Source organism: Pteronotus mesoamericanus, unplaced genomic scaffold, assembly GCF_021234165.1.
Source record: "Pteronotus mesoamericanus isolate MK-2021 breed Mesoamerican mustached bat unplaced genomic scaffold, CSHL_Meso_final scaffold_21, whole genome shotgun sequence".
Taxonomy (NCBI): Eukaryota; Metazoa; Chordata; class Mammalia; order Chiroptera; family Mormoopidae; genus Pteronotus; species Pteronotus mesoamericanus.
The window spans coordinates 4,510,520-4,538,285 of NW_026555310.1; the positions used below are offsets into that span (position 1 = coordinate 4,510,520).

Consider the following 27,766-nt stretch of genomic DNA (forward strand, 5'->3'; position numbering starts at 1 on the left):
GACCTTCTTCTGGAACAGGCACAGACACCAGTGTTCACTCTTACTCCGGAGAAAGCGCAGGTTTGGGGTATCACACACACCCATGAACAAACCCAGGAAGTGGGTATCACCCTCATGCCCAAGGAGGAACAAGCATTGGGGGTCCCACTTACCCCTGACCAGGCACAGGCATTAGAGACCCCTCTCACTGCAGAACAGGCCTGGAAATTGGAGGTCTCTATTACTCCAGAAATGGTTCAGGAAGTATCAAACACTCTTTCTCTTAAGCAGAACCAAGCATTGGGGGTCACTCCTTCCCATGAACAGGCTCAGTCATTCGGCCCTCCTTCCACTCTGAATCAGGCCCAGGCATTGGGAGTTCCCATTATCTCCCAAAATGCCTGGGTATCAGCTGTCACTCTTAGCCCTGAACAGGCAGAGTCTTTGGGGCCCCCCCTCACCTCGGATAAAGCCCATGTTTTAGGATACTGCCTTACTCCTGAGCAAGTCCAACTTTTGGGACCCCCCTTCACCCCAGGACAGGCCCAGCCCATAGGTATTACTCATATGTCTAAGCAGGACCGAAAATCGAGCGCTCGTCCCATTAATGAGCAGCATTCACAACACTGGGCTGGTCCTTCTTCAGGACATTCCCTGGAAGTAGGGACCTTTTCTATTACTGATAAATCCATCAAACCAAGTGCTCCTCACATTCCTAAGCAGACCCCCATATTGGCTCCTTCCATTCTTAGACCATTTCAAGAATCAAAGACTTCTCTCCCTTCTAGGCAATCCATTACATCAAGAACTAGGCAGTCCCTAGCATCATCTGCTCCCATTGCTGAGAAGTCCTCTATATTTGAGGTCTCTTCTACTCCTTTGCAGATATCAAGTTCTCCTCTTACCCAAGCCCTCTTTGTCTCTGGGAAATCCCTAGGAAAGGGGATTCCTTCTGACCCTGGGAAGCTCCTGGCACCACAGGCTTTTCCTTCCTCTAGACAGACACTGGTTCCTAAGGGTCAGTCCACCTCTGTTCAGTTCCTAGCACCAGAGGTCTCCCCCACCGTTGGGAAGCTCCCAATATCAGGGGCCCCTCCAACTCTAGGGCAGCCCATTACACTGGATTCTCTTCATAGCTCTAGGCAGTTCCTCAAAACTAGGGACTCTAAGGCCCCCCAGTCACCTCTTGCCCCCAGACAGCCCCTCATATCTGGAGTTCCACCCACCTCCTCACAGATTCCCAGTCTCTGGGCTCCTCTCTCTCCTCAATCATCTTTGGTACCTGGGGCCTCTCCTATACCTGGGGAGCTCAAGGAATCTGGACCCTTAACCCTCTCTGAGCAGTGCCAGGCATTTCATCTCCCTGCCACCTGTGAGCAATCTCCCTGTCTACAAGCCCCTTCTGTTCTTGGGCAGCATCTGGCACCATGGACCCTCCCTAGGCAAGCTTCTCCTCTATGGATCTCTCCCACTCCTGGGCATCGTCCAACACTATGGGCTCCCTCCATCCCTGGAAAGCCCCAGAAAGATTTATCCTCTTTTGTCTCAAAGAAAAGTCAAGAAAGATTGGCAATTATTTCTTCTCTGAAATCTAAATCGGCATTGGTCCGTCCCAGTGCTCCAAATTTCAAAGTACCTCAAGCCCCTTTCACCACTAAGAAGTTCCAAATGTCAGAGGTCTCTGATACTCCTGAAGAAATCCAGAGACTCCGCGATCCTTTTGCCATGGAACAGTTTATGACATTTCAGCCCTATCTCACCAATTATAGGACGCCAGTATCACAAACCCCTTATATTAATGAGGGGGCCCTTCCAACTCACATGGAGCCTATAACATCATTACCTTCTCTTACTACTCAACTACCCAAAACATCACAGATTTCACATTCTGAATGGGACTGGAAATCCCGATTCCCTCCTATAAGCAAGCCCTGCATAATGACTCCAGTTTCAGGCACCAAGAAACCCAAGATGATGGCACCCCCTTCCTCTCCCCAAGAGCTCAAAGAACAGCGGTATTTTGTTGATGTGGAGGCTCAGAGGAAGAACCTAATACTATTAAATCAGCCTACAAAAACTTCTGGACTCCTTTCAGAGCTACACACAACAGCTAGGAATCTTGTAATTGAGACACTTCATACGGACACAGTTCGGCTGGGATACCTATTTCGCAAGTATATTGCCTACAGGCTGATACAGCATGCAAGGTAGGTATAACTATTACATGTCCAGATTTCTAGTTGTCCTGATTTCAAATATACTCCCTCAATGCCCTATAAGTATGTACATATTTGTCAGATCAGATGTTCTACAGATTCTCTTATGGAAGGTTTATGGGATGGAAGCCTATTTAAGCTAGCAAAAGGAGTTATTTTTCAGAAAACAGGAAGTATTATATAACAATCAATTTATATATATTGTTACAATCAATTTATTTATATATGTATATGTTACACATATACAGAGATGGTAAGATAAATTTTGTGGATCATGACTGATCTCCAAAATACCAACTTCAAAAGTTTAGAGATGCTTCTAGTTATTCTCAATTTCTTACATCATTTTGGGCTCACCAGAAGATGTATGATTCTTAAAACAGGAGATGGCAGTTTATGTACAAGGCATTGCCATATCAACTTGACTGCTGGAGTGACCAGAAAGAAACAGGTCCTCATCCTGATTTTTAAAAATTGCAAATATCAGTCCTGGCTGGTATGGTTCAGTTGGTTGGAAACTCGTCCCATACACTGAAAGGTCACTGGTTCGATTCCCAGTCAGGGCATGTACCTGGGTTGTGGGTTCAATTCCTGGTCAGTGCACATACAAGAGGTAACCAATTGATGTTCCTTTCTTGCATTGATGTCTACCTCTCCCAGTCTCTCTCTTTCTCTCCCCATTCTCCCTCCCTAAGAATCAGTGAACATGTCCTCAAATGAGAATTAAAATTAAAAAATAATAAATAATTGAAGTTGCAATGATCACAAATAGGTCAGGGAAAGTAACAACTGACCTGCCATCCTTAGCATTTGTGTTTTGAGGTTGCCAACGTACTTTTTGGGGGAAAGTTTTAAAGTTGAAATCACAAAAAACAAGCTAAAACCTATAATAGAAAAGGTTATTTATTAATTATTAGAGCAACTATGTTATTTATTAAACACATATTTACTGTAATGCTTAGTATGTACCAACATTGTTTTAGGTTCTAGGGATATAGCAGTGAAATAAAACAAAGTTCCCTAGCCTCACACTTCTGAGGACAGAATTCATTTGTTAACTAAGGATTGAAACAACAAGGAGGAAAAGAAAGACTTATTCCAGATATAACCAGGAGTTTTAATTTCGAAGCTTAAATAATCTTATATTTGTTGGAAACTGTTTTACTCTATATCTGTCTTCAGTTTTCTCTTTCTAAACTGAATGGTCCTATTTTTTGCTATTTGTTTTTACAGTTTAGCACTTTTATCCACTTGAGATTTTTAAATAGCATGTTCCTAGTCATTCTCCAGTTCTCTAATTTTTTTCCCTTTGTTATATTTAAATTTAAAAAATAAATATTACCTGGTATAATATTTTAAAAGTGCAAATGGTAGAGTGAAAAAGTCTCCCTAATAGTCCTATCCTTAGCCATTAGGCCTCTACCTCAGGGCCGTTAATGTATGTCCATTCAGAAACATTTTCTGCATTTGTAGAAAAGTGCATATGCTCTTTTATCCTCCTTTTTACATATTTTAAAGTTACAAGGTTTGATTTTTTTCATAACTTAACTTAGATATTAAGTATTAGGTAATTTGGGTATTAGTATATAAAGAGCCCACTCATTCATTTTATAACTACATAGTATTCAAAGTCTGGATTTACCATAATTTATTTAACCTCTGATTGATATTTCTGTTTTCAACATTTTGCATTATAAAACTGTACAACTATGAACAATCTTGTTCACACTCACATATACTTACGTATATTCCTAGAGGTAGAATTTCTGGATCAAAGGGTGAATGTTTTGTAATTGTGATAGAACTTTACAAATTGTTTCCCAAAGAGGTTTTAACAATTGGCATATTGGTCAACATTATAAAACAGTATTTCCTCACATCAAGACTAGCATGAATTATTATCAAATTTTTTTGTCTATTGCCGATAGATAAAATATAGCATTTTGCTGATTTAATTGTCATTACTTTTATTATGGGTGAGGTTAAACATCTTTTCCTAGACTTCAGAGCCATCTGTATTTTATTTTCTGTGAAGACACTATTAAAATATTTTGCCCATTTTTCACTTGGGTTGCAACTTGCTTTTTAAAATTGATTTGGGGGGTCTGTTAAAACATTTGAAAAATTAGCCCCTTGTCTGTGATATAAATTGCCAAATTTCCTCTACTTATCTGTGTCTTAACTCTGCTTGTGGTGGTTTTTGCTTTGTAAAAAATTTTGATTTTAAAAATTCCATCTAGGTCTATTTTAGCACTTTCATTGTTGGTTATCAGTTGTTGTTTTTTTTATGATACTGCATCTTTGTTGTAGTCATTATAGTGTTTGCCTGTACTTATCAGTAAGATGTGAGCAGAATTTGACGTGCGTCATTTTTATGCTGAGCTGGTCATTATCTGTTTGAGATGGTCCAACATTTCCTTTTCCTCTAGCATGATAACCTACAATGTTTAAGGTGATGGCTGTTCTGTTAGCCTGTGTTCCTGAAAGTATATAATGAAGGTCTCCTTGCTGAACCCTGATGGATTTACAGTACGAGCAGCAAGTAAATTTTATTTTTAGCTGCTAAGATTTGGGGGTTATTTGTTAAAGCAGCAAAATCTAGCTTATTTTCACTAACGCACTCTTCCTTTCCAAGAATATGGTTTACCTTTCTTTTGGTTCAGGGTATATGCGTGTCCTTCAGGAGCATCTTAACGTTTTCAAATAGTTCTTGTATATTCTTCCATAAGTGTATATCCTGGTAGTTTTTATTTTCATTGTTACTATTGTAAATGGGCATTATTTGTATAATGAAGACTAGATATCTCTGTATCAACTTTGTATGCAGCCATCTTACTGTAGTCAAGCATGTGAAAATTTTTCAATTGATATTCTTAAGTTCTCCAGGTATGTAATCATATTACCTGCAAATAACATTTTTTTACATTTAGAGTTTCCAACTTTTAAACATCTAATTTCTGTCTCCTGAATTGGTTTGTACCTCCAGAACTCTGTTAAAAAATATTGGTGATATGGCTACAAGATCACCTTTATTCATTTGACTGCCCTGAGTAACAGCTGCGAGTGCGTTCCATGGCCTCATGAATTTTTTTCTAAGAAAAGTTCATATGCAAATGTTTTTAAAGGATCATTTACACTGATGCTCTACTTTCTGAAAAAGTTTCAAAATGCACTTAACTTTAGTCAATTTTTTTTTTGTTATTTTCTCCACTCTTGTGTAATTCAGGTTGCCAAAATATGTCCTTCTTTCATTGTTGCATGTTAAAAAAATAAGAATAGACACCACAAAATCAGGAAGTCAAGACAGATCAATTTAAGGAACAGAAGCAAAAAAGGAGAGTGTCACAAATAATGAGAAGACAAAGAAACACACCCCAGCTGAAGGGAAAGGAGGAATTCCCAGAAAGAGAACTAAATGAAATAGAGGCAAGGAAACTATCAGATATTGAGTTCAAAACAATGATTCTAAGGAAGCTCAGTAAGCTCAGTGAGCTCAGAGAGAATTACCAAAAACTACATGGAAACTATGAGGAACTTACTGCAAACTATATCAGCATGAAAAAGGACATAGGAACTATCAACAAGAGGCTAGAAGAAATGAAGAATACAATTTCTGAATTGAAGAACACAGTAGAAGGAATCAGAAGCAGGCTAGATGAAGCAGAGGATCAAATTACTGAGCTGGAGGACAAGGTAGAAAAAAGCTCTCAGAAAGAGCAAGAATATGAAAAAAGACTCAAAAAGAATGAAGAGGCTTTTAAGGAAATGCAGGAGAACCTGAAACATATTAATATCCATTAATAGGGATAGCCTAAGGAGAAGAAGAGGAGCAAGGGATAGAGAATCTGTTGGAAAAAGTAATGATGGAAAACTTCCCTAATTGGAGGAGAGAAAAAGTCACACAAGTCCAGGAAGCACAGAGGGTCCCATTCAAGAGGAACCCAATGAGGCCCACTCCAAGTCACATCATCCTTAAACTGGCAAATATCAAAGACAAAGAGAGAGCCCTAAAGGCAGCAAGGGAGAAACAGGTAACATACAAGGGAGCACTGATACCGGCTAGCAGCTGACTGCTCAACAGAAACACTGCAAGCCAGAAGGGAATGGCAAGAAATATTCCAAGTAATGATAAGCAAAGGCCTGCAACCAAGACTACTCTACCCAGCAAGGCTCTCAATTAAAGTGGAAAGAGAAATAAGGAGTTTCCCAGACAAAAGAATGCTAAAAGAATACACCTCCACCAAACCAGCACTGCAAAATATGCTAAAGGGACTGCTTTAAGTAGATGAAGAAAAAGAGTGAGAGAGGGAAGAACACAGGTACAAAGGGAAAAAGATGAATAAGTACCTATCAGTAACAGCTTTAAATGTGAATGGATTAAATGCCCCAATCCAAAGACATAGGATAGTTGAATGGATAAGAAAACATGACCCATACATATGCTGCCTACAAGAGACCCACCTCAGAACAAAGGACCTTCACAGACTAAAAGTAGAGGGATGGATGGAAAAAAATATTCCAAGCAAATGGACAGGAAAAAAAAAGCAGGGGTAAAAAAAAAATTAAATTGGTTTAAAAAGATAGGGGTGACAGTGAATATCTTCTTAGTACTTGTAAGAAAAATACTGGCTTTTGGGTTGAAGTACAATTTATCATAGTAAAGTATCCATTTGCTCCTGTTTCATTATGGTTTTTAAAAATCAAGAATGGGCCCTGGCCAGTGTGGCTCAGTTGGTTGGAGCGTTGTCCTGTAAACTGAAAGGTCGCCCGTCAGGGCACATGCCTATGTTGAGGGTTCAGTCCCCAGCTGGGGTGTGTATGAGAGGCAACTGACTGATGTTTCTCCCTCACATTGATGTTTCTGTGTCTCTTTTCTCCTCTTTCTAAAATTGATGAGCATGTCCTCGGGTGAGGGTAAAAAAAAAAGTCAAGAATGGATGTTGAATTGTTAAATCTATTAAATCACATTTTGTTAAATGTGATTTTGGCACATCATTTTTATGTGTATTAAAGAAAATAAATATTTTCTCTTCAGATCTATTAATATAATCAATTATATTAAACCATCGTTGCATTCTTGGAATAAATTCTATTCGTTTTTGGTGTATTCCTCTGTGAATGTATTAGGGAATTTGTTTCCTAATATTTTATTTATGGTTTTTCTTCTGCATTGATATTAATTAGTAAGTTTGATTGATGGCTTCTTCTTTTGGTGCCTTGTCAGTTTTTGGTATAATTTTAAGCTTCTTTCATTAAAAAATATGAAAACTTATCTTTTTCTATACTCAGGAGTTTAATAGTAAAATTAGCTGTTCAGTTAAGGTTTGGCAGATTTCATTTATGATATTATATAGGCTTGGTACTTTTCGAGGGAAATTCTTAGACAACTTTCTCAATTTTTATATGGCAATTGGTTTGTTTGGATTTATTGGAGATTTTGAAGACCTAAGTGATATGATCTGACCTGCTTTAGTAAAATCACTTAAAAGTTGAAATATATGGATCAACATTTTGAAACAACATTCAGTTTAGACAATTGTAATTTAATCCCATCAAATTTTTTTTTTCAGAAAGCTCTTCTTTAATATTTAATGTGATAATCAAATCACTAACAGGTGTAACAGAAACAAAATACTGATAGATTAAAGATTCCATTACAAGGATAGCTAGGCCAAGAAGATTTTAACATTATATGGAAGAGAAAATATGAAGAATAATAATATTACTATTTTTGAATAATATTAGAGATGGTTATAAGAATGCTACCCACTTGCTTCATTGAGAACAATGTTATTTATGGGAATGGGTGTGATAGGCATTCTGTAATACATGTGGAGAACTGATTAAAAACATATGCAATAAATATGGTTATAAGAATGACAAAAATAAAAACAAAAATCACCTAAAGGATAAGGAAAAAATCCAAGGCTATTGAAAAATTAATTAAAATATACTAAATTAATTCAGAAGTTGATAAATTTAAGTATTAAATGATCCGTATATATACATTGGGTCCTAAGCTATTCATTACATAACCCATAAAAGAGAACTAAGAGTTATTTCCTCTATGTGTGTATATATATATGTAAAATACATATATTCAGAAAAATATCTTCAATGGGTTCCCATTGCCATCAGCCACCCCCCAAAAATCCGAACTCCTTAATATGCCTTTTAAGGCCTTTCATAATCCAGCCATTCCAGTCTCCTCCCCCACTACATCCTTTCAAATATCCATGGCCTAAGAGTCCTAGACTACTCACCATTCCCAAAATATAACTTTCATCCTCTTACATTTGTATATAGTATTCCCTCAACCTGGAATTTCTCATCCCCTTCTTCCCAAACTTAAGATTTACCTGAGATTCTGTTTAAAATACAGATCCTGAAGCCTACCACTAAGATACTGATTCAAAAGTTCTGGGGAAGCACCTTGGAATCTGTATTTTCAACAAGCAACTTCCCTACCCCTACACTTTGAGAAATATTGGTATTGTGAGAAAGGAGATCTGATTTGTCCCCAAATATGCTATTTATTATGTGACTTTATTTTTATTATTATTATTTTTTCTATGTGACTAGAAAATCATTTAACTTTACTCAGATACCTTTTCCTCTCCTGGAGTATGTGGATGGTAAAACACTATCTGTTTAGGAGACCTAAAGATAGTGGCTTACATTATAGAAAGTGGGGGGGGAGAGAGAGAGAGCGAGAGAGAGAGAACATTTCTATGATTATTCCGCAAGATCCTGTTCAATCACTTCCTATAAAGCCGTTTTTATTCCTCTTACTAGAATTAATTATGCATTCCTTTTTGCTTGAACAGCATGTTCACATTTCTATTTAGCATTTACTTCATTCTCTCTTTGACATAGTTAATTTATTAGTCTCCTATTCTGGCTTGTAAGTGCTTCAAAGACAAGGACACCTTTTTTTTTTTTCAGTAATTGCATTCTGTGCTGCCCTGGTTGGTGTGCCTCAGTGGGTTGAGCACCAGCCTGTGAAACCAAAGGTCACTGGTTCACTTCCCAGTCAGGGCACATGGTTGAGTTGCAGGCCAGCTCCCTGGATGGGCGCATGCAAGAGGCAACTGATCAATGTTTCTCTCGCACATCGATGTTTCTCTCCCTTTCTTTCTCTCTCCCTCCCCCCTCTCTAAAAAATAAATAAAATCTTAAAAAAATTTTATTATGCACCTTCTGTATGTCTCGTACATATCAATATTAAAATTTCAATGTATTAAAATGATAATAATCAACATTATTATAACATTAAACTGTAAAGAGTTAATGAAAATTTGACAGTCAGATTTTTGAAAGTTTAATAATATATGGAGCTAGATTAAGGTCTCATTAAGCAAGCCTTGCACTCCTATTCCATCCTTCTCTACTTACCAAGGGTGAGATGAGAATTGAAGTAATGAGGCCAGGTTTGTTAAGGTCAGCAGTTATATCAATCTAATTCTTGTTATTTTTTTCAAGAAACAACATAATCAAACAATTACAAGCCATCCAAAACAGTGGGAAAGGTTATGAAAGCCAGTACCTCTACATAATACTGAGCAGAATTGATAATTACCAGAAAAAGGTGATGGGGTCCTGGACCGAGAAGCAGAAGTCTCTAGAGCAGAAACGGAATCAGTGTCTAAGGAAGATGATGTCCTTATTTTGCCAGGTAACCTGTTTTATATTCCCTCTCGCCAGGGTGCTATAAGAAAAATGAAAGTGGCGAGCTTTGAAAACAGCATTTATCTGGAGATACCATGCATATTGGTTTCCTATAGCTGCTGTCACAAACTTAATGGCTTAACACAACAGAAATGTATTCTCTTACATTTTCGGAGGCCAGTTTGTGAAATCAAGATGGAGTTGGTTTCTTTTGGAGGCTCTGGGGGAAAAAATACTATATTCCATGTCTCTCTCCTAGATTCTGGTGACTGTCGACAATCCTTGGCGTTCATTGGCTTATAGCTGCATAACTCCAGTCTCTGCATCTGTCTTTCTCCCAGTCTGTCTATGTCATCACTTCTGAATGTTACAGAGTCATGTGTCATGGATATAGGACCCACCTGGTTAATCCAGAATGATCTCATCTTAAGAACCCTAGTTACATCTGTAGACTCTTTTTCTATGTAACGTCACATTCACAGGTTCTGGGTGAACATATTTGCTGGGGGGGTTCACCGTTCAACCCACTTCAGTGAAACTCCTGAACTGATGATGGGAATACTGTCTGGACTCTATAGAGGAGAAAAGATTAGAATAGGAGAGACTTCCAGAAATGTTCAATTCCTTCCTAGTCATCCCACATCTACCAGCCTCTAAATATGAAACGTCTTGAAGTTACTACTCTCCAACTGATTCATGGTGCTTACTTCTCTCCTCACAACTATCAGAAAGCAAGTTTTAATATGGTGAGTACAAGACAGGAGATAAAGATTTATTTGACGCAAATATAGCACCAGGCACAGAAGATCGTGTCAAGCTCTGACAATCTGCATCTTATGTCCCAAAGTCCCCTCTGAGATGACCTTTAAAAAATTATAAAGGTGAGATTAGTGTTCTTTGCTCTGGGATTACATGTTCCCATTACATCGCACAGAGTTCTGGAACATTCTTGGAGTTCTAGGAACATAGAGTTCTGGAACATTCTTGGAGTTCTAGGAACATTTTATATCTATCTTTTTCTTTCACTAAAATCATTAATAACAAGAGTGGTTTACTTGCTACTTTAGAAGGTACAGAGACTTCTCATTATAGCCTGATTCAAATCGGACATACTCTGAATTTTCCAGAAGAGCTACATTTTAAATATTAAAGCTCTTTGACAAAAAGGATATTTTTGACAGCTTTTGGTTTGGAAACTATGGCCAATATAAGTGTAAAAGAAGAGGAGTTGTGTGTCATGAGCTGTCTAATAGGAATCACAATGTCTAGGGCATTTCAGAGAATGATGGGTCTGGAGTCCAGGCAGCTTTAATTTGGATGATAAGGTGGGTATCAAGGCGTAAAAAAGGGAGAGGAAAAAGCAAAAGGGAGAAGAGGGTAGAAATGATATAAATACCTTACATTAGCTCAGGGTGGTGATGGTCAAGAGGTTGGTTCTGCTACCAGTTGTCTGGGTTCAAATCAGCTCCACTACATGCTAAGTAAGAGACCTTGGGCAAGCCACTTACATTTTCTGAGTTCCAGATCCCCATATATAAGACAAGGATAATAATAGTACCCATCTCATAAGGTTGTTGTAAATACCAAATGAATTATTATATAGAAAACATCTGACATTTACTAAGTGCTCAGTAAATGTTAGCTATCATTACATTTGCTTAGTGCTTCACAATTTATGAAGTGCTCCATATATATTATCTTACACAACTCTCACAACAAGCCTGTGTTATTATCCTTATCTTAGAAATAAGGAGAAAGAGGTAAAGATAAAATTAGCAACTAGCTCAAAGTCACAGCTACAAAAGGACTAGGATCAGAGCTTATGCAGGACCAAGGTTTATATATATCATAGCTGCCACCTGTGAAATTGTGTGTTGGAGGTGAAGTAGAGATTGAGGAGTGATTGGAGAAGTGGAGAAAGAGAATGGAAAAGAAGATCTGCAAATCCGTGATAAAAGAAGAGTCACAGTTTAGCTCAGAAAACCTTCTTAAAGACTAAAGCCCTTTCTTTCCATTGCTTCCTTTTAAATTTATTTTTAGCTCCAAGAGATGCATAAATTGAATCTTAGTCAACCTGTACCACTGATCATCGACAGAAAGCAGATACCTGCCCCTACCAAATCTCTTCAACAGCCATTCCTAGAGCTACTAACAGAAAAGGACAGAAAATCTGACATATTCAAGAAACTGAGGTATGTGGTAGGAAAGACTGACATTAACCTTTCTTTGGATGATATGTGGAACCTAGTTTTTTTTTTTCTGCACAAAATCTATCCTTCCCCCACAATTATAATATGGTACGGTGGAGCGTCTAAGGATTATTAATTTTCTTAACTAATTTAGCAAGAGACTTATTTACATATATTTCTTTTTTAAAAACTTATTTATTTATTTAATAGAGAGAGGGGAAAGAGGGAGAAAGGGAGATAAACAACAATGTGTGGTTGCCTCTCTCGCACCCGCTACTGGGGACCTGGCCTGCAACTCAGGCATGTGCCCTGACTGGGAATCAAACCAGTTACCCTTTGGTTTGCAGGCCGGCACTCAATCCACTGAGCTATACATCCAGGGCTTATTCATATATATTTCTACTTAAATATTTGACATCAGACTTTGATTTCCTTTTAAAAAATGAAGCTGATTCTTCCTTACTAAGCAATAAATTCCTTACTAACAAGTTAATACACAATGAAAATACTTAGGAGTATTACTTAAAAAAAAAAGAAGGAGGAGGGGGAGGAGGTAGGGGCTTTGGGAAAAAAGGGGAAAAAGATTGTCGCTGGGAAAAAAAAATAGCCTGGATATTGTCTGTATACTCCAGGCAGCTAAGAAGACAGTTTTAAAATGGATCACTAGGTGAATTCATGGAAATGCAGCTTTTGGGTGGAGGAGAGCTATTTCAGCAAATTCTACTGTTTTAATTCCTTCCTCAGTCAAAGAGGGCATGGCTAATGTTTCTCAGTGTGAGGGACGGCATTATAAGACAGGGTGGTCGTGGTGAAGAAAAGAGGGGAGAGTAAGAATCATGTATTTTATTTGGCAATGGAGTGTGAGAGATTTAGGTGATTCCAATTAGTGCTCTCTGACTCTCTAGACAGGAAGATCAGATGGAAGCCATCTGGAATGCTGATCAGTCGACTTCAAGCTACCCAATAACTGAGAAGACATCAATACATTCACTGTGGGCCCAGCTGGGTGGGTACCCAGCTATTCCTATGCTGCTCCAGTTAGATGTTCAGTCTACCTTCAGAAAATCTCTTCAATCCATTCAGTCAAAGTAAGTTAAGGACTGAGAGCACTCTGATAATTGGGCCTTTGGTCATATACCTTTTGTTTTTCCTAACTTGACTTTCCCGTGCAGCGCCAGTATTCGTCATTTAGTGCTTCTCTCCAGAGGCCTGCAGATGTCACTCTGGAATAATATAAAATTAACAAAGAAACCAGTTATAATGCCACGAAATCTAATCTAACATTAGATCAGTCCACTTTGAATTCCACCCTTTATTACTGGAAGCACCAGAAAGGCCATAGCAGAATGCTTTTGTCCACCTTATATTCAGTAACATACCCGAAATGCAGTTGTCACAGCTGGGCCTTATTTGAAGTAAATTAAGTGCTTATATCCCCAGGATGCACCGAAGAGACTTAGGGTGGGTGACATGGATCCACATTTCCAAATTCTGTTAAACCAGATTCTCACTTAAAACCACTGGAAATCATTCCAGTGGAAATGAAGAGTTTTGGAGTCTACATTACTCCTTTCAGAACAAAGAATCATTTAATGTTCCAAACTAAGAATTTAGAAAATTGAGCTCTTGTAACCTGAAAGAGTTTACAGGAGCAATATGATTTATCTTGGTAAAATCCAAGTCCTGAGCTAAAGAGTGTTAACTCACAAATTTGTTTAGGTGGCAGATAGCATAAAATAAGACATTAAAAATTCTATAATACAGTATAATAATAGCAAAAATATTACTATATAATTTATAAAATATAGAATCATATACCATGAGCACAAGTGTTCATGAAATAAATTTATCAAACCAAATGTAACCATTACGTTGAATAAGCATGACTTGGAAGTTATAGGTTACAATCAGAAAGCAACTTTATTTATTCTTTCTTTTGCAATTTCTTTTTTTAAGTGTATTTATTGATTGCACTATTACAGTTGTCCCATTTTTTTTCTCCCCTTTATCCCCCTTCACCCTGCACCCCGCTTCCCCACTCCTGAGTTCACATCCATGGGTTGTACATATAAGTTCTTTGGTTTCTCCATTTCCTGTACTACTCTTAACCTCCCCCTGACTATTTTGTGCCTACTATTTATGCTGCTTTTTCCCTGTACCTTTTCCCCCATTCTCCTCTCTCCTCCTCCCCGTTGATAACCCTCCATGTGATCTCCATTTCTGTGATCCTGTTCCTGTTCTAGTTGTTTGCATAGTTTGTTTTGTTTTTTAGGTTCAATTGTTGATAGTTGTGAGTTGTTGTCATTTTACTGTTCATAGTTTTGATCTTCTTTTTCTTAGATAAGTCCCTTTAACATTTCATATAATACTGGCTTGGCGATGATGAACTCCTCTAACTTTACCATGTCTGGGAAACACTTTATCTGCCCTTCCAGTCTAAATGATAGCTTTGCTGGATAGAGTAATCTTGGATGTAGGTCTTTGCCTTCCATAACTTTACTCCTTTCCAGCCCCTTTTTGCCTGAAGTGTTTCTTTTGAGAAATCTGCTGATAGTCTTATGGGAATTCCTTTGTTGCTATTATTTTGAACAAACTGTTATCTTTTAGACTAATTAAGAATAAGAAAAATATAACTTTTTATTATACACTTATTTCTTCATTTATTTCATTTCCAGTGCTCTTTCTATCTTTATGTAGATCTGAATTTCTGATCTATGTAACTTTCCTTTTCGCCAAAGGACCTTTTAACATTTCTTGCAAGATATGTCTACTGGCTACAAATTTCCTCAATTTCTATTTTTGTAAAAAAATTTTATTGCTCCTTTACTTTTTAAAGATAATTTTACAGCATACGGAATTCTAAGTTGGTAGTTTTTCTCTCAACACTTTAAATACTATATTCCACTCTCTTACTTGCATGATTTCCAAAGTTGAATGTGATTCTTACCTTTGCTCCTCTGTAGATAAGGTGTTTTTCCCCCTCTGGTTTCAAGATTTTTTTCTTTTTGATTTTTCTGAAGTTTGAATATGATATGCCTAAGTGTGTTTTGTGGGGCATTTCTCCTGCCGATCCTGGTGTTCTCTAAGTTTCTTGGTTCTGTGTCTGACTTCATTTTGGAGAAATTCTGTCATTATTGCTTCAAATATTGCTTTGTTCCTTTCTTTCTTCTCCTTCTAGTGTTCCCATTACACATATGTTACACCTTTTGTAGTTATACTGCAGGTATTGGGTATTTGGGACAGGGGGAGGGTCAGTATTTTTTTCTTTTTTCACTTTTCACTTTTGAAAGTTTCTATTTTCATATCCTCAAGCTCAGAAACCAGGCCATCAATGGCATTCTTCATTTCTGTTAGTCTTGTTGATCTCCAGCATTTCTTTTTGATTTTTTTCTTAGAATATGTATCTCCCTGTTTACATTACCCATCTGTTCCGGAATGCTGCTTTTTCCATCAAGGTCCTTAGCATCTCTATTACAGCTGTTTTAAATTCCCAGTCTAATAATTCCAACATCCCTACCATATCTGACCCTGGTTCTTCTGATACTTATTCAGTCTCTTCAAACTGTGATTTTTGTTAAAATCAGAACATGATGTACTAGGTGAAAGGAACTCTGGAGAACAGAATTTTAGTGGTATTGTGGTAAGGTATGGGGGAAGGAGAAGCATTTTATAGTCCTGTTATTAGGTCTTAGTTTTTTGGAAAGCTTCTGGACTGTGAACTTGACCAGTGCTTCTCATTACCTGCTGCCACAACGCCCGATGCCTTAGGTGAGAGAGATGGCTAAAGGGAGCCGGAATTGGGTATTTCCCTTCTACCATGTGGAAGGCTGGAGCCAAATGGGGTTGGGTGTTTGCGTCCCCCAAGTAGGTTAGCCCCTGATAAAACCCTCGCAGGTTAGGCTCTGGTAAAATAGTTACCCTTGAGAGCCGACTTTGTTAAAAAGAGCAAATGCTCTGGTGTACTTCAAAATAGTTACTTGACACAAGAGATTTTTCTCTGATCTTCACTGTGAGGACCTGGTAGAGTTTTTGGAGGTCCCTTTTGCTGGGCCTCCTTGGAGTTTTTAACTCTCAGATTTGTCCATACTGAGCCTCCAGCAATTTATCAAATACAGTTTAGGTTTCCTACCAGGCACTGGATCCTATAGAAGTTTCTGCTCAAGGGTTTCTGTTCCAGTAAGTTGGGACTGTCTGTATCACCTGTCTGTCTGTCTCTCCAATCTTGGGGGCAATGGTTTGCCCTGTGACCTCCCTTCTCCAAAGAATCTAAAAAGAGTTGTTGGTTTTTCAGATTGTTCAACTTTTCACTTGTTAGGATGAAGCAGCAACTCCTTCCACATATTTTTCAAAAGATTTCTGTGCACTTACTTTTTGATTGCAAAAAGGGGCTCATATTAGACATATTTTTTAACCTGCTTTGTGTTCCTATGTTCATATAGACTTACATCATCATTTTTATTGGTTGTATGATATTCATTGTATAGATCTATCATATTTTATTGAACTGCTCTACTGATAAAAGTTTGAATATTTTTCAACATTACAAACCATACTATAGCAAATATCCTTGTACAAGTTTATGTACTTATGATAGTTTATGTACAAAAATTCTATTGAAATAATATTTACTATTTTTCCAATTGCAAAAGTAGTGCCTGTTCATTATGAAAATTTAAAAAATACTGACAAGTTCATACCCAGAATTAACCTTTGTCAATACAGGGTGGAGCAAAAGTAAGTTTACAGCAGTGAGTGTGCAAAACACAGAGCTTATTCTTGTATTATTATTTATTAATTATTTATCACTTTCCATGCAAACAACTTTAAACCTACTTTTGCCCAGCCCTTTACTTAGGTCATTCTAACTGTAGGTATAAGAATACTATCTAATAAATGATGAACTATTGCCAAGCCCTGCTCTTCCTGGTTTTTGTCCTGAGAGACATTCTGCCTTGTTAATGTGACTTATAAATGGGGAGAACATGTCAATTTTACTAGTGCAACTTTGTGAGTTCTGGAGGCACTCTTATTTTCCCAGTGAATCATCTATATTCTCACAAATGTGTTTAAGAAAAACTTGTAATAAGTTAATTTTCTTGTCTTGTTTTCAGGCTTAAGAAGAGTCCCAAGCAACTGTAAAATTAAACACAAGCATGTTGAAAGTAAATTTCAATATGTTTTGGTAAAGTGACTATTTTGTTTTCTTTCATGTATATACATTGCTTTGTCTCTCCTTTGCTTTTACATTCTTCCTATAGTTCTTCAGGTTAAACATCTTCATTTCCAGAATACTGCCATGACCACTCAAGAAAAACAATATCATCTGCTCTCTATTACTAGAAACACAAAGCTTCCACAAACACTGGGACAGGCTGTCATGAAAAGGACATCATGCGGTCCTTGACATGATGGCAATGTGTCACAGTTTCCTTCACTAATATGCCTCAAAAATAAGAAATGAATCAATATTAAAAGAAAAGAAAACCAGCAGAAACCCCAGAAGAACCCAAAGTTGTTATGATTTGGTAAAGAAGGGAAACAGCAGTCCTGAACAGAAGAGCGCCAGACTCCCAACACAGAGAGTAGACTTGGGGAGAAATTTTGAGTTGGACTCTTTTCTAGCCACCTCATTGCCCACAGTAGATCACTGCCTTCCCCATCAGCCCTACAACAATACTGAAAGCAGATTTGTAGGGGAACATTATTGGGATGTAGGATAAAAAAAATACAGTAAGTGCTGGCTCAACCACTTACCTGCTTGGAGGAAACCAATCTAAGGGTTTCCTCCTATCTTCTCCTATAGGCTTTTTTTGGCCACCCAGAGAGCTGGACCAATACATTTTTAGAAAAACAAAGCCTAAGGTAAGGTATAGAGAAATTCACTAAGGGGCAACACGTTCTGATAAGAGTGACACACATGAAGGTATTAAGAGTTAGACCTCCCCCTCACTCACAAGGAGTGACACGAGTGGCAGAAGCTAACAAGGCCTAGGTTTTCATTACTCCTACTTTTTCTCCGTCCATTACTCACCAAGATAACCGATAACCCTGAGGGAAAACATCTCACGGGGAAAAATAACTAGACAATTACGAAGGTAGTAAATTGAATAACTTAATATAGATGACAGGAATTAAGGGAATACAAGCCAAATAAATGTCACCAAACAGGATATTGATAATGAAGTGGAAACGATTATAGAAGACCAAGTAGGATTACTGAGTATTCAAAATCAGTTGAAATAAACTCATTTGGTGCTATAAAGAACAAAATGGTCATAGCCCAAGATCAGGTCAAGAAACTCTTCCAGAAGATATTGAGAAAAAATAAGAGATGGAAAATATAAAAAATAAAGAAATATGTAGGCTAGACATAGAAATAGCACCATTTATATATGAGAGGGGACCCAAAAAACCCAAAATTATCCTCTGGACGGCAGGCCCCTTGTAGCAAGCCCCTTGTAGCAGACTTTCCCTATTAGATGAGAGTTCTAGGAATCCACCTGTGTCAGTGTACCAGCTGGCGTTTTTGTGAGAGGTTGTTGTGAATTTTTTTTTGACAACTCTTTCAAGGTGTTTGCGCATTTCCTGATGGGTGATTTACAAGTGCACCTGCCCACACCACACTGAGTGTTCTGCAGTTTTTGACCAAAAAATGGCATGACGCCTGTGCCCCCACTCTCCTTATTCACCAAATCCCACCCAAAGCAACTTTTTTTGTTTGTTTCCCTGTATGAAAAAAGTCCTCAAAGGGAAACATTTTGCCCAAATGGAAGAAGTGAGACAAAAAAATGGCAGAAGCACTAAAAGGCATCAAAAATCAATGAGTTCAAAAACTGTTTTGAGCAGTGGAAAAAAAGTCTTGATAGGTGTATTACACTAAATGGAGAGTACTTTAAAGGTGACTGAAGTTTAAACATATAAGGATAGATACACAATTTTTTGTAAATAAATTCTGGGGTTTTGTTTGTCTCCCCTCATAATAGGAGTTCTAATAGGAAAGAAAAAAAAGTAAACAGAGGAAGGATTATATATGAAAAAAACAAGTGAGAACTTCCAAAGAAAAATTGATATTGAAGGGGTATATGGGATAACATATAGGTTGATATGTAAAAGTGAATACATAGTAACATTTTCATAAAATTTAAGAACTCCAATGGAAAAGAGAAAATTCTAAAAACTTCCTAAGAAGAGCAACTCACCCACAAAGAAAATGAATCTGAATGATGTGAGACTTCTCATGAACAACATTAGAAGCAAGAAAATAATATATATTTTCAAAATATTGAAAACAGAAAGTTTGACTCGGATTTTATATTCAGCTAAACTATCACTTAAATGTGAGGGTACAAGAAATATATTCTCAGAACTAAAGGTGTCAGCAGGTTGTCCCAAAGATCCTCTTTGAAAATACTCTAAGAGGAAGTAATCTATCAAACAAAAATTTTAGGAAGTGCTATAAATTATAAGACAGTAAAAATGAGAAAATAACTTTGTAAAGTTTATTGTTATGTAAAAAGAAATTTTATATATAATACACACCACCAGATATAACAAAGTACAGGAGAGAGTGCAACACTCAGAGGTAGGTAAGAATGTGTATGTGTTAAAGTACTTGTCCTACTAAGGGGGAAGATACAGAAGATACAGATAGGTGTTGATAAGTTCCATAAATTGGGCAAAATAAATAAAAAAGTCTTAACAAGTTATGCATAACCAATGGAAAAACAAATATAAAATACAAGCCTTTCAAACTCATAGAGAAATAAAACCTGATTTATTCAAGGAAATAAGCAAAAAGAAAAAAATGAAATAAAATTTAAACTAAGATGAAATTAAAAGTTCTAACATAAAAGTAATTTAATATATTAGTTAAATTCATCAAAGAAAAGATATAATTCTCAGATTGTGTCAAAAAACAAGATTTGGTCATCAAGGAACATGTATAAAGGATCCACAGACAAAGCCAATGGTGGGGGTAGGATTGAGGGTGGGAGGTGGGGGTGGGTGGGGCAGGGGAAAGTGGTGGCGGGAAAATGGAGACAAATGTACCTGAACAACAATAAAAAAAAGAAAAAAGAATAAACAAGATCTAGCAATTTAATGTCTGCTACAGACACATTTAAAAGAAAGGACAGGACAAGTTAAAACAAAGAGATAGAAAAAGTCAGCTATGAATCAAAAGAAAGCCAAGCAGACTTCTTTTTTTTTTAATGGGAAGAAGCAGACTTCTAATACCAGAAAAATATAATTCGAGCATCGTAAGAGGCAAAAGGAGACAGTAGATCAAGGATATACAATATATAGACAATATAACACATCTATATTATTAATATAGATGCTCTCAACAATATAAGCTCAAAACAGATAAAGCAATGAACAGCCCCTGGTTCTCCCCTGATAATACTGCCTCACCTGCAGCCTTCTCAAATAATGCCTATTTTAATTCCCACATCCCCCTTTATCACTTGGAAATGAGGTGGGGGGGGTCTTCCTCACTCTCCAGTGTTATTTCCAGATCATTCTCCCATACTCTCTTTATATACTGTATAAAATATTATATATAATATATAATATACTCAACTTTAAATCTCCTGCCTTCTCTGTTGCAATCATTTACCTCCTCCTCGCTTATTGGCACTCTGTCTCGTACTTCTGTCAAATCCCTAACAATTTCAATAGTCATATAGATCTTTCTGACCCCTGGTGTCAGAATGTTTTGATCTGCTCTCCTTCAGTCATTTCATCCTCTAGCCATTCGTCATACCCTTGACCTCACCATTACAAAACGAACCTGCAACCCTTCAATGATCTCAATTTCCAACAACTCATTCTTCACATATCATCTCACTACCAGCAGTCCCCCGGTTCCAACAATCCTTTGATCTCCGCAGGAACTTTTACTTCATTGGTTCCATCACCTTTTTACTGTCCCCCACCTCTTCATGTCCTCACTTCCTTTGTAACCCAGTATAAATTTCCAGGGTCGATAATTATCCGTCCCTTGCATATGTGCTCAACTCTAACTCGCTTGTTCCTCTCTTGCTCTGCAGGACTCTGGCTGACCTCAGCCCAGCTTAAATCCAATATTCTCTGCCTATTCTATAGCTATACCCTGGCAGTTCCATGTGGCCTGGGGAAAACATTCTAACTTGCTGAATGGTCTTGGTTTAATCATTAACCTCAAGTGGCCCCATAATGCTGCCTGGCAAACATTGTGTATTTCCCTAATCCATTCACTCAGAATTTTTTAAACAACAATTTTGTACTTCCTCCTGTCTCCTCAAATCGCAGGCCTTCTCTTTCATCTTCTTTCTTGGCTGATGACCTAGCCCCTTACTGCACTAAGAAAATGGAAGCACTCATTAACTACACATACTTCTACCACCATATCTCCCTGTCTTTGTACCCATCTATTCTACTTTCTTGTTACCTGTGGATGAACTATCTGACTACTATCTAATGCCAGTCCCTCTATTTGTATATCAGGTCCCATTTCCTCTCTTTTATTCAAGGAAATTTCTTCAGTAATCCTCCCATTTCTCTCTGTACCATCATTTTTTTCCCTCTCTAACATGATGTTATTTTTCTCATTTTTTTTTTAAAGCAGACAACTCTGTCACACACATTTCCTCTGCCATTTACTGCCCCATTTTCCTCCTTCCTTTACAGCAAAACTCCTTCCAAACACTGTATAAACTTACCATCTCCAATTTCCCTCCTATCCTGAACCCACACTGATTGGGTCTTCCCTTCCTCTGACATCAAAATTGCTCCCAGCAAGTCCATCAACAACTTCCATACTTATTGTTAAATCCAACTATTCATTTTCAGTCTCTTCTTACTTGACATATCAGTGACATTTGAACCACTGATCACTCTCTTTGAAATAATTTTTTCACAGAAGTTCCAAGATATCACATTCTCCTGGTTTACCTCCTACCTTTCTGGAGACTTTGACATCTTTTTCCGGTCCCTCTTCATCTCCCTGACTTCAAAAGTTTAGAGTGGTTCAGAGTTTACTCCTTAGACCTCTTTTCCTGTCTATACTCCTTTTATGATCTGTCTCAATGTTATGGCTTTAAATGCTATATATATACACTATATATACAGTATATATATGTATAGTATATATATATACAGTATATATATGTATAGTGTGTATATATATGTGTGTGTGTGTATATATATATATATATATACACTGATGACCACAAATTTGTGTCTCAGCTTTAACTTTGTCTCTGAACTTTGTCCCTGAATTCTAGTCCTATATATCTAACTATCCACTTGATATCTCCACGTGGCTGAGCTCCTGATAGTCTATACCACCAAGCCAACTCCTTATGCTTTGTCCGTGGTAATAGTTGTGCCTTGAATTTGTAGCTTGAATTAACATTATATAAAAGTTACCTCTTTGGTTTCTGGGTTATTTTTGTTCTATTTTTTAGTTTCTGTTCATATTAGCCTTGAATATTTACCTACTTATATCTCTTTATTTTCAACTTGTCCATTTCAAGTGTGTCTCTTATACATAATATATGCTAGATCTTAGTGGAATCAAGGGATCTAGGTACAGATAAAAAAGAACATTGTGGTCAATTATAGGCTATATACTAACTAACTTAGATGAAGTAGATAATTTTTGAGAAAATATGAAATGCCAAAACTAGCAGAAGAAATTAAAAATATGAACAGACCAAATACCTATAAATAAATTGAATGGCAATTAAAGACTTTACCTATAGAAGACTTACAGTTAAGATGTCAGCATAGGCAGACATGACTCACCTTTTTGCACAACCACCTCAAAATTACATCTAAAATATAGAACAACCATCACTCAGAACCATCAGAAATTGAGTTGAATGGAAGTCTGAAAACTATGGAATTGAAGAAACTACATCCGTCTAGACTGGTAGGAGGGGAGCAGACATAGAACAGGATGGTCCCACACCCATGCGTGGTAGATAAAATTCAGAAGGGATATCTTGGGAGTAAGGAGTCCCAGCCCCACACCAGCACCCCCCAGCCCCTGCAGGGTTCCAGTCCCAGGAAGATAAGTCCCCACAACTTCTGGCTGCAAAAACCAGTGGGGGTTGAGTCAGTGGAAGAAACTGTTGAAACACCAAGCTGTTCTCCTTTAAGAACCCACACATGGAGTCACCTACTCAGACTCACTCCTTCTGATCTCTGGTGCTAGCTTGGCAGCTTGGAAGGCACCAGTTGTGTGCTGGGAGATACTGAGGTATCTGGCATCAAAGCAAGAAGAGGACATTGTCCCTTTTCTAAACCCTCCACTGACAGAGCTGGCAAGCTGGTGCTGAATCTGAGACTCCATAAACCTGGCTAACACTGTTTGACCCACCTTGGAGATCTCCAGAGATTCCGCCCCACCCAATTTACTGACCCACCTAAGCTGCTTTCTCATAGGAATGGCTGATCTTGGTTCTCGCTGCACAACTTCCTAAATCCTCTCAAACAGCTGGTTAACAGCTGGCCTCAGTAGCTCCAGGCCCAGCACTAATAGCAGCTAGCTTACATTCACAACTTGGCTCTGCCTGGGAATCTCCAAGCCCAGCAAAAGCAGCAGCCATCCCAGATTGCTTTATAGTTCAGGCAGGGTGGCCCTGGGCAAAACACAGGTGTGTACCGACCTTGGCCTGCATCACCTGGGGAAACCCCAGAGCCTACACACCAAGTGGGCAGCTACAGACAAAGCCAGAGCACCACCACCCTGCCCCTGCACAGCTGACCTTCCACAGAGGACAGAGGTTGGTGGTCATTGGTCACAGCTAGTCTTTGGAGCTGACTGGCCTTGGTAAATCCCTCTGCTTGACCTGCCAACAGCAACCAAGGCTCAACTACAAGAGGTGGGTGTACTCAGCCCATGCGAAGGGCACACCTCAAGTACCGAGCTTGGGTGATAGGGGAGGCTGTGCCACTGGACCCTACAAGACTCCTACTACATTAGGCCACACTACCAAGACACAGAGTCAAAACAGCTCTACTTGATACATAGACACAAATACAGGGAGACTGCCAAAACAAGGAGACAAAGGGACATGGTCTAAATGACAGAACAGATCAAAACTCCAGAAAAAAGATCCAAATGAAATGGAGATAAGCAATCTATTAGATGCAGAATTCAAAACACTAGTTATAAGAATGCTCAGGGAACTTAGGGAGGACCTCAACAACATAAAAAAGATTCAATCAGAAATGAAGTATACACTAATTGAAATAAAGAACAATTCAGGGAAAAAACAGTAGAGTGGATGAAGCTGAGAATCAGATTAATGACTTGGAACATAAGGAAGAAAAAAACAACCTATCAGAAAAACAAGAAGAAAGAAAGAACCCAAAAATATGAGGATCGTGGAAGGAGCCTCTGGGACAACTTCAGGTCTTCCAACATTCACATTGTAGGGATGCCAGAAAGCTAAGAGAAAGAGCAAGAAATTGGAAATCTATTTGAAAATGTAATGAAAGAAAACTTGCCTAATTTGGTGAAGGAAATAGACATGCAAGTCCAGGAAGCACACAGAGTCCCAAACAAGATGAATGCAAAGAGGCCCACTCCAAGGCACATCACAGTTATAATGCCAAAGGTTAATGATAAAGAGAGAATCTTAAAAGCAGCAAGAGAAAAGCAGTTAGCTGCCAACATGGGAATTCCCATATGATTGTCAGCTGATTTCTCAAAAGGAACTTTGCAGGCCAGAAGGGACTGGCAAGAAATATTCAAAGTTATGGAAAGCAGAGACCTACAGCCACGATTGTGCTACCCAACAAAGCTATCATTTAGAATTGAAGGGCAGATAAAGAGCTTCCCAGGCAAGAAAAAACTAAAGGAGTTCCTCATCACCAAACCATTAAAATATGAAATGTTAAAGGGACTTATTTAAGAAAAAGAAGAAGATCAAAACTACGAACAATAAAATGGCAATAAATACACACCTGTCAACAATCGAATGAAAAAAACAAAGTAAGCAAACAAGAAGAACAGAGACAGAATCATGGATACTGAGAATGTTTTGATGGTTGCCAGATGGGAGGGGGGTGTAGGGGAATGAGTGAGGAGGTGAGGTAATTAAGAAGTACAAATAGGTAGTCACAGAATAGCCACTGGAATGTAAAGTACAGTGTAGGAAATGGAGTAATCAAAGAATTTATATGCATGATCCATGGACATGAACGATGGTGTAGGGATTGCCTCAGGGAGTCTGGATGGAGGAGCACAAAAAGGGAAAAATTGGTACAAGTGTAATAGCATAATCAATAAAATATAATTAAAAATAAATAATGAAAAAGCAGATTAAGAAAACTGCTCTTCACTATACAACAGAAGAGGGAGCACTTGAGCTGAAAAACCCGGAAGGGCCTTAAACTCTCTATTCTCTCTAAAACATCCATTTGTTAAAAGTTGACCCAGAAAAATCCAACATATTCAAACATGAATAGCATCAACAAAAATTCAGTGCCACAAAATTATTATAAGGACACACACACACACACACACACACACACACACAGAAATAATCACACTCTGACAGATGAAAAGAGACCAGAAAAAGTGCTGTCCCAAAGCAGAAACCAAGACTAACAAGATTTAACAAGATTACAGTAGTAGACGCTGTGGTGTGCTCCCCAGATAATCCACTTCAGGACTGAAGCAAGCTGTTGAGTCCTCCTCTGGGACTTCCCTTTAGACAAAGAAATCTCTCTCTTCCAAGTTCAAACCCTCTCCCCAACGTTCACCTGCATCCAATGACTGGTTCGTGTCAAAATACAGAGGTCCCTGCCTCAATTGGGATGACTCTAAAGGGCCATTCCAACTGTAAAGCTCCTTATGGGATGGGCTAAGGCCTTTGCTGTGACTGACCATGGTCAGTGGTTTGCTGGACCTGGCTCCTACTGCCCTGTGAGAGCCAACTGTTAACATTTTTAGAAATTTTACAAGCAGGTTGTTATAACACAGCCGTTGCTAAACTTATGTAAACTCAAAAATTAAATAAATTACATTCAAAACCAAGGTAATAAGTATTCAATATTCATTATTTCTTAATTATTTTACTACATTTATTATTATCTATGTTCTTGAGCATATGTCTATTTTTTCTGCATGGGTGCTACTATGCATTTCTCCCCAGATCCACATTCAGTGATGTCATGTTTGTAGCTTAAAAAAAATGGCCATGCTGGAAAATGTTACAAATCAGGGCTTCCATTTCCCCCCCTGAAAACTGGTTGTTAGACATTTACCAGTAGACCACTAATTGCAGTTCAGCATCTCCTTTCTGTCAGATCCTCATTCTTTGATGTTGTCACAATTGCTCATCCCAGGAGTGCTCTCCCAGTAACTTGGTGTAAACCAGTCTGTCTCAGGGTCTGTGTCCCAGGGAATGCAACCTAAAACAAAACAAAATAGAAAATGGCTAAGACCAATGTACCATATAGAACATAAAGGATGGAAATAAGAAGGAAAATGAAAGAAATAAGATAATAAAAGGATCAAAGAGAAAATAATAGAGGAATAAGATAAACAACATACATAGTTCCAGAGGCCTTTAGGAAGAAAATCAAAATAATAGAATTAATATCTACAACTATAATTCAGTCACACTTTTCTTGGGATGAGGGTGACTGTGGAGAGGAAGAAGACCTAAACCTATACATATTGAAAGGGCACACCATATACCAAATTAAATAGCCCTAGATTGGTCATCATTTAGATTTATCTTAGAAAATTATTATTCTTTCATACAAAGAAAAAAATTAACTGTGGTTTCTGGCAGAAAGACCAAGTCACTTTCTAAGGATAGCAAACCAGTTTGGCATCAGAGTTCTATGCAACATTCAAAGCCAGAAAATAGTAAAGTAACATCTGTAATATAATCACGGGAAAAAAAGTGCACCAAGGAATTTAAATGCAGACAAACTGTTCTATAAGTAGCAAGGCTATAGAAGGGTTTTCAGTATGATAAACACCTGGGATCATTCTATTCATCAGTCCTTCCTGAGGATAAACTTCACCCAACTAAGAGAGGACCAAAAAACTGCAGCAATGAGACTGGTGGTGCACACTGAATATATTTAGCTATATATCTAAGAATAAAACAAAAGTGGGAATAAAAATAGCATAAAATTTTATATGCTCTGACAATGTAGTTAATAACTAAGAAAAAATGAGAGGAGAGAGGGAAAAGTAGAATAGTTCACAGACTAACAGGTAAAACATGAGAATTCAAGGATGTGATTTAAAGCCAACAAACTGAATATGGAAACCAAAATATTTAGAAGAACAAGAACAAATAATTAAGGAAACAATACTATTAACTAAAATTGGTTGGTCACAGAGGAGAAAGGTGGTAGTTTCAAGTTCTTTCATTATTGCTCCAAGTAGGAAACTAATACTCAAAGTGTGAAGAAAAGGAAGACCAAGTTATTATATGAGTATTGGTATAAAGGGGAATTGTTAGAACAAAAATATAAATTTCCCTAAATAATGAGAGAAATATACACAAAGATACACACATCACAATGAGCAAAAGAAACTGAACATACAATTTACTGGAAGACCATGCATTGTTTTGTATATATAAAGATAACATAACTGAGATCAAACATAGAAGTTGTATGTTTGTGTATATATATGTATTATATATTACTGTCAAAAGAAAGTGATTTTCAGATTGACTCACAAAATAAAACACC

General features: G+C 37.7%; 1 protein-coding gene across 1 annotated transcript in view; it reads left to right on the forward strand.

Annotated features, from left to right (window-relative positions):
- The window catches only part of FAM186A (family with sequence similarity 186 member A), a 90,068-nt gene that overhangs the window by 37,974 nt on the left and 24,328 nt on the right, over positions 1 to 27,766 (forward strand). Inside the window, exons 9-14 of the mRNA XM_054591509.1 lie at positions 343 to 548; positions 732 to 1,085; positions 1,176 to 2,186; positions 9,678 to 9,870; positions 11,904 to 12,062; positions 12,962 to 13,140. Coding sequence (XP_054447484.1) covers positions 343 to 548; positions 732 to 1,085; positions 1,176 to 2,186; positions 9,678 to 9,870; positions 11,904 to 12,062; positions 12,962 to 13,140 — 2,102 coding nt within the window. The remainder of the gene's footprint in view (positions 1 to 342; positions 549 to 731; positions 1,086 to 1,175; positions 2,187 to 9,677; positions 9,871 to 11,903; positions 12,063 to 12,961; positions 13,141 to 27,766) is intronic.